Here is a 14,401-nt window from a genome sequence, read left to right on the forward strand (position 1 = left end):
TTTCTGTTTGATAGCTGCAATTACACTGGTTAAAAGGTTTCTCTCAAATTTGCTTTAATGTTGACCAATTAATCTGTGAGCTGTATAAAATGTCACATAAAGACAGCTCTGTTCCTTGGCTTGGGTTAACTGGTATGTATCGCGTCATATTAATGTCAAAATCTCCAAGAGCATATTAAACATACTCACACGTATATTAAACTAATTTTTTATATGAATTTATCAACCATTATGCAGAAAATATCCCACTTATACAAGGAACTGTGGCTTCTGGGGAAGAAAAATCTCCCACGTATGCTCGGGATCTCTTCTGGTGCGTACAATGGTGTTTTACTTGTGTACGAGTTTCTGTCCATGCAGAATGTGTGCATGAGGCAATCAATAGGTGCCACAAACAGGCTTTAATTGGAAGGCAACCAGACTTTTGCTTACACTCAGACAAAAACTGGTTTATCCTAAAGACAGAACACCCCAACCTAAGCTGAGCAGCACTGTGTATGCAATCCAGTGCAGTGAGGACTACACAGCCTTCTATGTTGGAGAAACAAAACAACAACTTTATCAACGCATGGCACAGCATGGGGGAATTAGCAGCTCTGGGCAAGATTCAGCTGTACAATTGCACCGCAAAATAAAAAGACACATTTTGAAGATCTAAGTGCTCAAATTTTGGAAAGGGAGGATAGATGGTTTGAAAGAGGCGTCAAGGAAGCTATCTCACTATCACTGAACAGAGGGGGATGCAGTCTTATTTTAGTCAGCGATGAGGATGACGAAATTATTTCTTTAACACTCCTTTTTTTCATGGAATAACAAAAAATTACAGGCAAAACATGGATCTTTGTTGACGAAAACTTCTGAGTTATGGATGTGAGTTTTAGTCAATGAGACAAGGCTAAATGAAGATTAGCTGGTAGTCGGTCAGACATTTAAAATGCATCATTGTGCTGGGATCTGCTGTGCAGTATCAGCCGTGCTGCTGCGTCATGTTTGAACACGCAACCCACCTGCTGTGCAACCGAGCTTATTCTGCATGCCCACAGATGGATCATGGCAGCACAATGAAAATAATACAGAATGGTCCAGGTGTCAGCTGACAGAAAACCAGTACTTCATGCTGAACTCTGACAAACTTTGTTCTTTCAGCTGTGCTTGTGCATCTTTGTGTGCATCTTTGTGTGCGCTTAGCTCATAGTTTGTGCTTTACGTTCCACACTGATGGTTCGCTCTCAGCAGCATGGCTCTTCCTGCTCTCGCTACTTAAAGGGTTGATGCATTGTAGTTGACCAAAATCCCGGAAGATTTAGGAATTGCCCCCGGACATTTTTTTAGGTATTAAAAGCAGAACATGTCCGAGAAAAGGAGGACATCTGGTCACCCTACTATATCAACAATCACGATGTTTCAGTGAGTGAGTGCTTGTTGCTATGATGCGTCTTTGCTCAGCAGCTTTGCTCGTTGTAAACCAACCAATCAACGCACAGCTCATCTAAATATTCATGATCATACCATAAAAGGAAGAAAACCTGTCATTTCATTCTAGGGCTTTTAACCAGGCTTGCATTAGGGCTCATACAACAGCAAATATGCTATTTTCAGCCCAACCAATGTTACACATCCTATTCAGAGACCTGAAGGACCAGCACCGAATACTCTATATAATCATTGTATGACCTCTTTAAATAAACTACATGTGGCCAACCATCCTCTGCCAAGCGTAAAAAAATCCTTTTGTCTAACTATCAAGATTTTTTTTTTCCAGCTCACATGAGGTGATACTAAACATTCTACCAAAAGGAATCCCTAAATTATATCCAAACCAATATCCATTCCCTCTCATAATTCTTGTTTATATCTATTAAAATATGATGTAAATGTTTCCTTGAAATGTAATTAAAACATTTTCCTTGTTTCCTTTAGTTTTTCAACATTTTAGTTGCTTTTTTTGGAGCAATCAAACTTTAATTGATCTGTGTGTAATGCATAACTCATAGTAGATCAGAAAGAATTTGATTTGGGATGGAAACCTTGTATATCTAAAATCATTCCTTTATTGTACATTGTGTTAGCTTGTCTATCTGCTATATTAACCAATATGATTTGTGGAACTAGATATGCTATTTTCACAACTTTAGTGAGACACTTTTGAATAAAGTATGGCATTAATTCATAAAAAAATGTTATTTGATTTCTATAAATCAAAGATTTCTGCCAAATACCAATGATGAACTGCACGGCAGCATTCTATACCCAGCTATTGTAGTAACTAGGCTAGAGCTGTCAGTCTGGTAAAGAATCTGGTTGTTATTCGACATTGTAAAAGTTGACTTTTTTTTACAACATAGAACCGTCTAAAATTAGACTAAAAACTTTTTAACTTTTAGCCGACTAAAAACGACTAAAACTATCACATATCGTAATGACTAAATTGCGACTAAGACTAATAATAGTTTTTGTCCTTAAGACTAAGACTAAATCTAAGATGGCAAAAACAACACTGGGGGGAGGATTGCGGTTTCAGCTTTCAAACATTTACAATTCTGTAATGGAACTCATTCCCAAGAACTTACATAAGCGTTCCCATTATCTTTCAAAAGACCTACCACGCAGCCCATGCATAACAAACAGCTCCAACAATCCAGAAGAACAACGAGCGGGTATTTGATTAACATATAACTTGGAATGTGTTCAGGAGGTTGGTCCTACATACTGCTTAAATGCTGCTACATCAGCGCTCTAGCAAAAGTTTTGCTCTGGTGCAAGCCAACATAATTGACAAAGTCTCCTGGATACGTATTGAAATATCTAAAATAAACAGAGCAAAAATCAGTTTGATTTCCAATTTAAGCCTGTTTTTGGCTGTCATGACCTGGATGACTAAGAATCAACAGAGGTAATTAGGAAAGGGCTCACTAAAGAGGTATGTCTCCTTCCTACAAATTACCCACCAAGCAAAAATGGGTAGAAAAGACGATGAAAAGATGATGATGATTTACGTCCAAACAAGCTTTACATTTGGTCGAAAAATGAAAGGTGGAAAGCCGTAATTTTCAGATTGTTGAGAACACGTTGAAAACTGGGTTTGCAACGTCTTTTCGACACGTATAATTGGACTAATGTGGGAGAAAATCAGACGGACCAAACCCAGCTCAATATTTAGCAACAATTTCTGGACTAAATCAAGACTATGACGGACCGACCAGATTTAGTAAAAACCATTGTCTAAATAACGTCTGGCATTTGGGGGGTAGCCAGGCACAGAGGCACCATCAGATTAGATTAGATGAGCTTTATTGATCAGTAATCGAGAGCATAGGTGTCCGTGTGCAAAGACGCCACACAGAAACTTGTGCACAAGTAGCTTCAACCAAAAATATCAGCTTAGTGTCAACCCTAATATTTGACCAATTGCTGGGAAAATTGGGCAAATATCACACATCATATTTACAGATTATAATTAAATAAAAAACATTTCAAAATTAGTTTCAAACATGCCTGTTCAAATTGTTATTTATCCTTGTCATAAAAAACCACAAAACAGGCTTAATTGGAGGGAAATATTTTGACATCTATTCTGGAGTCTTTGCAAATTTTGTCAGCTCTAAAGCAGGGATCTCCAACCCTGGTCCTCAAGATCTACTAGCCTGCAGATTTTAGAGGCATCCCTGCTCCAACACAGCAAAATAAAATGACCATATTACCTCTTTAGCATGCCACTAAGTTTGGCAAAGGACTACTGACAAGACAGTCATTTTATTCAGCTGTTTTAGAACAGGGATGCTTCTAAAACCTGCAGGACAGTAGATCTTGAGACTGCTGCTCTGGAGCAATCTGCAGTTGGAATGATGCTTTTTTTAATCAACAGAGGCCCATCTTCTTCAGCACATTCCAAGTTAGATGCAAATCAATGACCACCCGTTATTCTCCTGGATCTTTCAAGTCTGTTTTGTATGACTTTTGTGTATGGCTTTTTGAATCATGTTTTAACAATGTAGCTGTATTTACAGAATACGTTCATTTTTTTAGTGAACGAAGAACTGAATGGATCATTTTTGAGGTAATGAATGATAACGAGAGCGACTTTCACTCTGAGAATAATGAGCGACACACACGGCTCATGTTCAATAACAGCACTTTTCATTGGATAACGTCAGGTTTTACGTCACTTTTTAAATTAAACAGCATGACAGACCAGCATGTCTGCTGCTAGTACTAGTCTGTATGATTCAGACTCATCTTCTGGTATTTCTGATGCCAGTTTATCAGAGCAAAGGAAAAAAACTAAAATTTTTGTCTAAACTTAAAAAACAATTCTGTACGTCAACCACGTCTACTTCAACTTTAAAACGACACATTGAGTCAAAGCATCTAAACTATCTTGGGAAATCTGCTACTGAATGAGAAACGTAAGAAATCAATTTGATACAGATCTTTTCAGCAGAAACTAAATTTACCTGTATGTTTGTGAAATTCTATGTAATTTGGCATCAATGCACACGTATATTTTGAAAGCATCAAGTATTTCCATTTCTTTCAATATTATATGATCCCACATTTAAACAGTGAAATATGAGGTTCTATTGTGTAAGATTTTGGCTTAATTTACCAAATAAACTTGAACCAGTTAATTTATATGTTTGTGAACTTAACTGATTTTTTAGAAATTGAACTATGACAGTGAGCTAGTTTATTTTCATCTGTGTGAACTGAACCTTCAGTTAGTTCTTTTTAACAATGAACTGGCACAACATTGATTATATCACTGACATTACATCAACTAAGGCCACTCACACCAATTAGTCATGTTTTTGTTTTTTTTTCCAAATTTAAAGCATACATCATGGAACCAACAGCGTTAGCTTTTGCTACCCCAGTCTTCAAACACACCCCAATGAAGCAAAAAGTTTTTGACATAAAGGATTTTTGGCTTCTGGGTTGATAAATAAAGTAAGACTGTCATGATACTGCAGTCTTTAAATTTTCAGCTTGTCAGAAGTACCTGGAAGCGGTATGGCCCGTATGGAGAATCTTGTGGAGGTCGTCCGGTGTTAAACTCGGTGTTGCAGCTAAAGAAGATGCCCTCCAGTTTACCACTTATGGGTGACCCATGGCTGCCGCTGTTGTCTTTCACTGATGGGAGCATGCGGCAGCACTGAACATCTCTGGAACTGTAATATTGGCTGTTCACAAAACACACAGGGGTTAAAAATGCATTTTATTACCTAAAGCATTGGTGAAGGGATACCTGCAGGACACACCTGTTTGGCTGAAAGTATTCTCTCTGCTGGTTTCTGTAGAAAACTGTGAAAGGTAACATCCTGCCAGCAATAGCTTCAGCTTTCTGCAGAAGCTGCCTAAGCTGGATGGTGGAGTAATCTGCAAAAAAAGTGTTTTAGTGTTTTATTTGCTGCTGCACACTCACTAAAATAGTCTGCATTTTATTTTGACTTTAGATTAAAGCTAATGTCTATAGATACTTGTTCATAACTTTCTGTGCAAGAACACAGCAACATATACCTAAGACAATTTGCTTGTTATTAGAAATTGAAGCACAGAGCTGTTTTTTTCAATGTTCCTGTCTGACCTGCTGTGCAGAACTCAATGATCTCGCTCCATGCAGAAACAGCGTATTCCCCATCTTGCTGTTTGGTAGCTGTCTGAACGGCCACAGTGTATTCTGTTCGGGGACTGAGGAACCAATGACCTCTCACTGTCATTGGCAGAGGAACCACCTTGGCAACCAGCTTGGTTGGTACATCCTAGAAGACAAGCAGAGCAAGAAATAAAGTAAGTGGCTCTAAAATTTATTTTAGTTAACCGGCAAACACCAAGATCCCCCATCTGGAGTGAACGACCAAATCATCAGTTGAATGTCTCACCATGTGTTTGAACTTGTTGGAGCTCTTGTCTTCCTTCTTGTTCAAGTCAATGAAGTAATGTGTGATCCGATCTTGGCCTCTGCTGTCCATGTTCCAGCTGATCTTGAAGGAATCGCATGTGATGTTACTGATGTGTATGTGCTGAGGAACTGGAAGCTTGTCCACATCTCCGATGTCGCTGTCTGCAGACTCTGACTCTGAAAAACCAAATATCTTGAACTGTGAAACATCACTCTATTATAGGACACTGGCCAGCACTGCTGGAAGTTCATCCCTTCTGTCTCTGATGCGTTGTTTACTGCCAGCTCTGGTTATGTTAAATATGTTGAAACAACATATTTAACAGAATCGCACGAGAACAAAAACTACAACTCATTTTCATCGCAGACATAGAGCTAGATGGATTAAGTGTCTGCACAGATTGTTTACTGTGTGTGTGTTTACTGTTTACTAATGATTTGAGCAGTCACTGATGTAGCTGCTCCCTGAAATTTCTCCAAATTCATTGGATTGGTTTATAATATGTTGCACTGTGAAAAAAATTGAGGAAATCTTTATGAATCTAGTTTTGAGAATCTTTGAAACTTTCATAAATGGGAAAATCATATGAACAGCTTTGATCCTAATATAACCAGACGTTTATGAAAACTAATTTTCAACCAAAATCAATAAAAATCTTCTGCTGATATTGCTTATTGTAATTATTTTATAATCTATACCTTTTATAGTTTAAGGTCAGATTGTCCCGTCATAACGTAACTCCTCCAAAACACTAAAAATAAGGTTTTAACATCATTGCTACTTTTAAATTACCTGAGTTACATGTTTTATTTTTGCAACCTGCAACAGATTATTTATAGAATTCTACCAAATGAAATAAAAAAAAATTAAACATTAGGCCATTCCTATAACAATAAAATGAAAAATGTTTATGAAGAAAACAATTTAGTAATTTCTGTTGATCTCTCTTGTGGTCCAACCTGTGTTGCTTATTTGCGTTGGAATAGAATAGAATAGAATAGAATAGAATAGAATAGAATAGAATAGAATAGAATAGAATAGAATAGAACAGAAAAAAAATCCCTTTTTTTTCCCACAATGTGGAAATTGTGGTGTTACAGCAGCAAAAGGTTACAATGTGCACCTTAGAAAAAAAGTATACAACTAACAGATAGGAAAATAAAACAAATAGAGTATTGTACTGTACAGTGCTTTAACAATATAAATACTCAGTTAACTGTTTCTCCATTAACATGTACCAATAAAACATAATCACTTTAAAAATTAAACTTAATTTCTAAAGGATAAGAAACCAGAGAATTGTTATCCCTTCTCATCACCTGTATACCTTTGATCCTACTACAAATGCTAAAAACTATGGAGCTAGTACTGGTTCCTCTCATATCAACAACTGCATCAGTTTAAGCTTCTCTAGGTCATTTGCTCTGATGCTGGTAAACAAAACAGACATGGAAAAAACAGATTAGAACAGATCAGAGCAACACAAAAAACCTATAGGAACCAGGCAGTAAACATGTGCTGCACACTGCACTGAAATACTTCTTTAGCAGAAACATAGATCTAGGTCGGAGAAAAGTTTGACTAAGGCATTGTTAATGGAGAGCACTAATTGGTTATAGGGAATGTAACTTCCATCCCGGTGACAAATGGGACTAATTTTGCTTAATTTTTCATCAGATTTCTTAATTATTGCTCTTTTAAATGCATAAAATTCTTCCTGTCTCATATTTGTGTTGTATCTGTATCGATATTTGAACTGACAGTTGTTTTGGATGCAAACAGCAGCAGTTGATGAAGGTTTCGATCAATGTCAATATGACAGAAGCTTGGTGTGTTTTGCAGGAAGTGCTGTGCAGTAAAGATAAAGAAGAGGGGCGTTTTGGTGCTCCCATCCTCTTTGATGTTCGAGGCGTTTCCGTGATGTAAGAGGATTATTTCAGAGTCACAGTGAGGGATTAATCTATTAAAGGTCTGGTAATCTGACCCTAAATCAGATTCAAACTCAATATCATGTTAGACTGAATCAAAAAAACATCCAACAAGGAAATTCAGCATCAAATATTCAATATCAAATCATTTATCATTAATTCTTACCTTTTAAACCAAAAGAAAGACTAATATTTAGGAAAATAAATGTACAAAGAGGTTTATCTTATTCTGTCACAGTGTTGATTTGTAATTATTCATCCCTATTCTCTTCCTTCCTTTATTTATTCATCTTTTTTGATGCCCCATCCCTCCTTGTTTTCCTGTGTTTGAGTACAAAAGGCTTTAGTCTACAGTTGCACTGAGAGGCTGAAAGCTGAACAAGGAGCCTGTTGAGGAGATGAGGACAGCTCAGAGTGCTGCAACAACAGGAGGCTCCAAACTTTACAAGCCAAGGGCCACATTCAGACAGCTCACTGAGAGGAGAAGTAAAAAACAGTTTGAAGAGGAGGTGCAGGTCGGTTCTGAAAAGGGAAGTTAGTTCCAGCTGTTAGAAAAAAAGTATTTCTTTATTCAGTGTGGGTCCAGACACCTCACAAGTTGATACAAACAGGCATTGTAATTCTGATGCAGACATAAAAACGTATTCAAATGAGTTGAACATTTTCTGGCTGCATTTGTTTTTATTGCAGGAAAACATTAAGACAAACATTAGTATATTCACTCTCTGCTTTACTTCTGTTTCGAAAAAGGATTATATGTGGTTCATGTGGATGCATAGAAAAGCACAATTAAAAAAAAAAAAGAAAAGAAAACCAAATTCACCAGATTGAATATTAAGTTATATTTAACTTAAATAATAATCTAATTAGGGAAAAACCAATAAAAAAGGATAAACTTTTTTTGCTGCCATTCCTATTCATCCCCTCATCCTGTCTAAGAAAAGGAGGGGGTGTCCATTTATTCATGCTGAGAAGGTAATTATCCATGGAGATGGAGATCAGCAGTTTGGGCTACCAAAATTCCCTCCACAAAGAAACAGTGAGCTCTTTTCCTTTTATAATACATTCATACCAAACATGATTTGAGCAGCAAAGTAGCATCTGCAGCTTCATCTTAGCTGCTTGTCCACACTAAGGTCAGACGCGCATCCTTCTTCTAGAACCCAGGATCCCAAGCCTTGAAACCACTCCAGAGACCTCTTCGTTTTGGACTCCCGTTAGAGGCATTTTCAGTCAGCCTCTTAGAACCAGTGAGGCTTCAGGCCTCAGAACCATAAAAGCCCTCCTGCCAGAGCTCACCTGCCTGTCCACCCTCAGACACCACCATCTGTTCTCACCTACCGGACCTGCACCATTTGCCTGGATCACTGGTCACCATCCTCCCAAGACAGACGCAAAGCCGCCCTCCCTGTGAGTCTCACACATCCCTCACTCTTCAACCAGCACCGAACTGTTGCTCACCTGTCACCAAACCTCTTCCAGCAGTATCCTGACAACCCTGCCTGACGGACTTCACGCTGTACAACCACAAATCTTCAATAAAACCCTTAACTGATCCTTGCCTCCGTGATTGCTCCTATTCAGAGTCTGAAAACCAAAACATGACATTATTCAAAGAAAGAATGTTTCATCGTCTTATCTCCAGTGGAGACTGATACCTTCTTTCCCCCGTTCCACCGGTATCTGCACTCCTTTCATCTCGAGTACTTACCCTAGAGGAAACACCGCCAGCCATTAGCTCTGCCTCCAAGGCTGGTTTCTCAGATATAGGATTGTCCTGCTCCCAGGCAGCCGTAGTGTCTGAAACGCCCTCAGTCATCTGTCTTCCCGGTGGATTTATCTGATCTACTCGATCATCCCCCAATGTGGGCAACAGAGCCTCTAACTAGGTCACAGATAGGTGGAGGTACCCATGAAAGCGACCTTCAACCAGACATTCTCAAATGTCCTAAACTCATGCCGACAGTTTCTATGGCTTTCCAAAGAAAAAAAAATGGTGCTGTCCAAAGTTCTTTCGCTGACCAGTCAAATATCAAGGTGAGACAAAGCAGGTGATAGGCAAAATGTTTTACAGGTGTCACGTTCGATGTGAATGCACCTTAATACCTCAGAACTTACAACATTTTACCTGATTGCTAAGAACTCCAGAGAACTGACAACTACTTTCCAAAAAGATGAGGAAGCACTAAAATGTACACCATGCATTGTACAAATGTACAACTTTAGACATCAAGTGTGGGGTTAAGGGTCTTGCTCAGAGACCCAAAGTGGCAGTCTGTGGGAGTGGGTTCAAACTCAGAACCTTAGGATTTCAATCTCTATGCCCTACCTTAGCCCACAAAACGAGAAAGTACAACTCAAAATATCATCTGTGTAGTCAGGTTATCAAAATTATGATCGTGCCTTAAATTATTACTTCTCTGTCTGAACCCTTTTCCATAAATGGAAAATAAAGCTATGAGATATTAAAACCTTAACTGCACAGTGGTCTGATTTTTGGAGAAGTTGCATTTTTTGTTCTTATACATCCTTGTTTTATTTTTGGATTGTTTCTTTTTGGAAGTAAAAAAAAAAAATAAAGAAAAAATAAACCCAAGAGGATGAGAGGATATATTGATCCAACCAACATTCATCATTACACTTACAACTTTTAATTTTTTTGTCAGAGATGCTACTCAAATTCTAGTCCAAAGATAAGCATACTGCAAGCATTTAACAAAAGTAAACAATATATCTTGTTATCCTTGAGCCACAATAGCTGCAAAAAGCAGAGTTTCAATTTTATCACTAAGCAGCATCACATTAACAGCTATCAGTTCTTCTTACAGTAGATTTTATTTACAGCCTGAATGTTTCTAAAATACAACTTTCGGAAATAATCAGTTTTAGCCCATTCTTATAACATTTAAGTTACAAACTCTAACAATGAGCATAAAAAACTTAAGGAGCTCTCTGGAAATACCACCTGTGCTCCAGCAGAACCTGTGTTTTTTGTTTACAATAGCATGCAGAAGTAAAGGATAATCATTTAAAATTAAATGGAAATTCTACAACGTAAAAAAAAAAATTTAATTTTACCCTCTCAGCACCTAAATTACTTTGATCCAATGAAAAATAATAAAACAAAATTACAAAGCTAGTGCTTGTTATATCAAACAACTCCAGAGTCATCTGACTATTTCTGCAGATGACAAGTCTCTATCTGGTAGTGAAAGTCAGAGGTGTACAGAGTGAAAAGGAAAAGTGAGAGAACAGTTCTCCGTGGTGCTCCTGTGGTCCTGACTACCTGATAAGACAGCTGACCCTTCAGTCTGTTTGTCATGTAGTCTTTGATCCAGGAGATTATTTAAGACTTCATCCGAGTCCTCCAGAACTTCTGACAATGTAGTTTAGGTTGAATTGTATTAAATGCACCGGATAAATCAAATAACAGGAGGGGATTTACCATTAGGCAATACTAGGCAGTTGCCTAGGGCCCTGCTAGTTCCTGGGGGCCCCATAAAACTATATGTACATGTATAGTCAATACAACTTTTCATTATTTGTACACATTAATTATATTTTTGATTAAAATCCTTTTGCTAAAATGCCATCAGAACGCTTATAATATTAAGCGTGTCTCAGGATCCCCAACCTCCGCTCAGTGTCTACCACATTAGATCAGTCCATTTGGTGCACATTTTCAGAAAGGTCCAAACAGACAGCAGCAAAACATTTGAAAACAGTGGTGCGAAGAATAGTGGGTCCAGCTTAGCGCTTTTTGTCGCTATGTTTAGCAACTTTTCACACCCCTCCAGTACTTTCATTTCTAAAAAGCGCCTAGTGCTAAATCTAGTGACTTTTCTGCTAGTGGAGAGTTTGGCGACAACATATAAAAGCACCAAACTCTGTTCCCTAGAGCCAGTAGATCTGTAACCCCGCCTCCTGCTCTCCTCTACCTCATCTGCTGTCATGATTAATGCAGCTGTTATTTCATACAAATGAAAAATGGAGAACAGATCATGGCTTGTCTACAGTGGAAAGAAGGACCGGGTTATTTACTTTTGCTGACGCCTTTTGGAAAGACATGAAGGATCAATCAGCTTTGACACAGCATTAAAGGTCTGCTGAGTACAAAACATAGAGGGGAAAATAACAAGAAATGGGACAAGGGGAGAGGGACAAAACCTAGAACAAATAATGTATGTCTATTCTATTCAAATTTCTGTATTGTATAATGGGTCTGTTTTATGCATTGTCTTTTTAATTCAGAGGGCCCCCTGCCTCTCTTTGCCTAGGGCCCCAAAGTTATAAAATCTGCCCCTGTCAAAGAATATCTCTGCCTTGTATAAATGAGTGGGTTTGTTAAAGCAGGCGTGATGGCATCTTCAACTCCAACTCCACAGCGATAAGCAAACTACAGGGGGGTCCTGATGACTTCTTGTTTGCTTACTCAGATGGACCAACAAGAGTTTCTCTAGAACCTTTGTGGTGTGGGATATCAGGGCAACAGGTCTATACTCCCTGAAGATTGTTAGATTCGGTACTGGAACATGCAGGGGGCTATATGGCTTACATGCATACTCCTTTACTTGCTTATGTGTCCCGACAATAGTATTAAAGTTCTCATTGCCCGTTAACAGTGACCTTAGGGGATTTTTCAGCTATTTGCAGCCTTTGAGCCTTTGCAGCAGGACCAAATTGATGGGTATGCTGTTGCATGAGTTGAATTGTTTGAGGTGGTTGTAGCCCTTTACTATAGCTGCATCTTTATTAGTGTTATTAATGAGAAGATAACAGACAAATATGTAGCTGTGGTTTGTTTTTAATCCCACTGCAAAGCAGTAGAAAACTGATTGTCAGTTGAGAAAAGGATAAAAGCTGACATTAAAGACTGAAAAATAATTTTAAACTTAATAAAAAAATATACAACCATTTATTATGCTTTTATAAACTTTATAAACACATTTTTCTTGCCTAAGGTTTATATTTTCTGACAGGGGCACTCCAAATCACCACATCAGGCTTACATGAATAGCATTAGCAGGCACTAACCTCGGTGGTTGTCCAATTGCAGACTATTAATCTCCAAATCTGGACTGTTCAGGCTCCGCGGAGGCTCCATCATGCTTCTGATCCTCTGAGAAATGAGAGGAAAACTAGGAGAGAGGAAAGAGTTGACCATTCTGAAAGCTCTCTCTCTCTCCCCCTCCCTCTCTCTCTGTTCTTGATGACATCATGAGCACAATGAGAGAGACAAAGTTGTTATCCCGTCAGATCCGAGGAAAAATCCAGGCAAGAACAACAATTTCCACTTTACTACTTTCATACATTAATGACTTTTTGATTTTTCTTAAACTGAAACTATATAGAACACCCCCCCAATCCCGAAAAAAAAGCAACATTTACAGAATTGAAATAATTAAAGGATAAAGGTAGCATTTTATACAATGAAGGGAGGAGAAGAATGCTTCCAGTTTAAACCTTTGGAGAGTATTCACCTGGGGTCTTAAATAGGATATTTTAGAACAAAAATACATACAAAGTAACTGTGCTGAACATTGGGAAGTTGGAGAAAATGTAGGAAAATCTTTATATGATTTTAGCGTTCTACTGAATAGGCTGATCTAACCTCTGTGTTGTGTCTTGGGAAAATTTCAGCAAGGCTGCAAAAGCAGGAAGCATATTTGTTGCAAATCCTTGGCGCAGTCTAGAAAAGCCATCACCAAGACATGGTTATAAGAAGATTTCCCAACTATTAGTGGATGAAAATTGATTATTCGGGAAATGCATTCCATTTGAGAACTGATTTTCTTTATGAAATATATTATTAACAAAATAAAAAAAACATTTGTTAATTCCTGGAACTAAAAAGGGGCTTCTCACTCTCAGAGAATCAGGGTTAGGTTGTTAAGATTACATTATTTATCTAAATGTGATGTGGTGACATCTTTTTTTATCCAGTTTATCCTTTTATTTTGTTTGGTTTATTTATTGTTTCAAAAAGCTTTAAAGTTGTGAAAACAGCAGACTACATCAGGACATTTAGATTTTCAAATTCCCCTGTTTTTAGTGAATGTATAATGTACCCTCTTTAATTTAGGTAAGATTTTTAAAGAAATCACTATTTTGTTAAAGTTGAAAGGATAACTGTACCTCTGGCAGCAAACTAAAAACCAACATGTACAGTAAATGTCTGATACTCATTGTGCTGCCAAACCACTTCATGTTTGGATAATTAAATGCAGTGTGTCACATTTCTTTTCAACATTTTGAATATTTGCAGATGTCTAACAAATTTTTGCCTCCCACATTTTCTCCTCTAGATTAACACACAGCGGATGGAGGATTACAGACTGCAAACTGAATTAAATGAGCGCTTACATAAGAAGATTAACTAGGGCTCACAAAGCATGTTTTTTTCCCTTACCACTCTCACAATCTACTGACTGGAGCAAATGTAATGTTTGCTTGTCTCATATTCTTCCAGCTTTTAAATGTTTTTACTGATTCAAAAAGGTTAAAAAATATGTCTCCATTTGTATACACGGTGTGTAGAAAGCAAGACAGCAATGATCATTGAAAAGTTACTGT

At 37.8% G+C, this 14,401-nt stretch overlaps 2 protein-coding genes across 2 annotated transcripts in view; both read right to left on the minus strand.

Moving 5' to 3' along the window:
* Positions 1-1,035, minus strand: part of LOC107101334 (collagen alpha-1(XII) chain-like) — a 10,976-nt gene extending 9,941 nt beyond the window's left edge. Inside the window, exon 1 of the mRNA XM_015400210.1 lies at positions 1,008-1,035. Coding sequence (XP_015255696.1) covers positions 1,008-1,035 — 28 coding nt within the window. The remainder of the gene's footprint in view (positions 1-1,007) is intronic.
* Positions 1,036-4,981: 3,946 nt separating this feature from the next.
* On the minus strand, positions 4,982-12,935 carry LOC107101335 (phytanoyl-CoA hydroxylase-interacting protein-like). The gene is made up of 5 exons (XM_015400211.1): positions 12,863-12,935; positions 5,880-6,076; positions 5,585-5,759; positions 5,259-5,376; positions 4,982-5,180 (listed from the first exon to the last, which is right to left on the minus strand). Exons 1-5 carry the CDS (start codon positions 12,933-12,935, stop codon positions 4,982-4,984), a joined length of 762 nt encoding a protein of 253 aa, XP_015255697.1.
* Positions 12,936-14,401: the final 1,466 nt, after the last annotated feature.

The sequence above is a fragment of the Cyprinodon variegatus genome, unplaced genomic scaffold (assembly GCF_000732505.1).
Source record: "Cyprinodon variegatus isolate N-32 unplaced genomic scaffold, C_variegatus-1.0 Scaffold1082, whole genome shotgun sequence".
Taxonomy (NCBI): domain Eukaryota; kingdom Metazoa; phylum Chordata; class Actinopteri; order Cyprinodontiformes; family Cyprinodontidae; genus Cyprinodon; species Cyprinodon variegatus.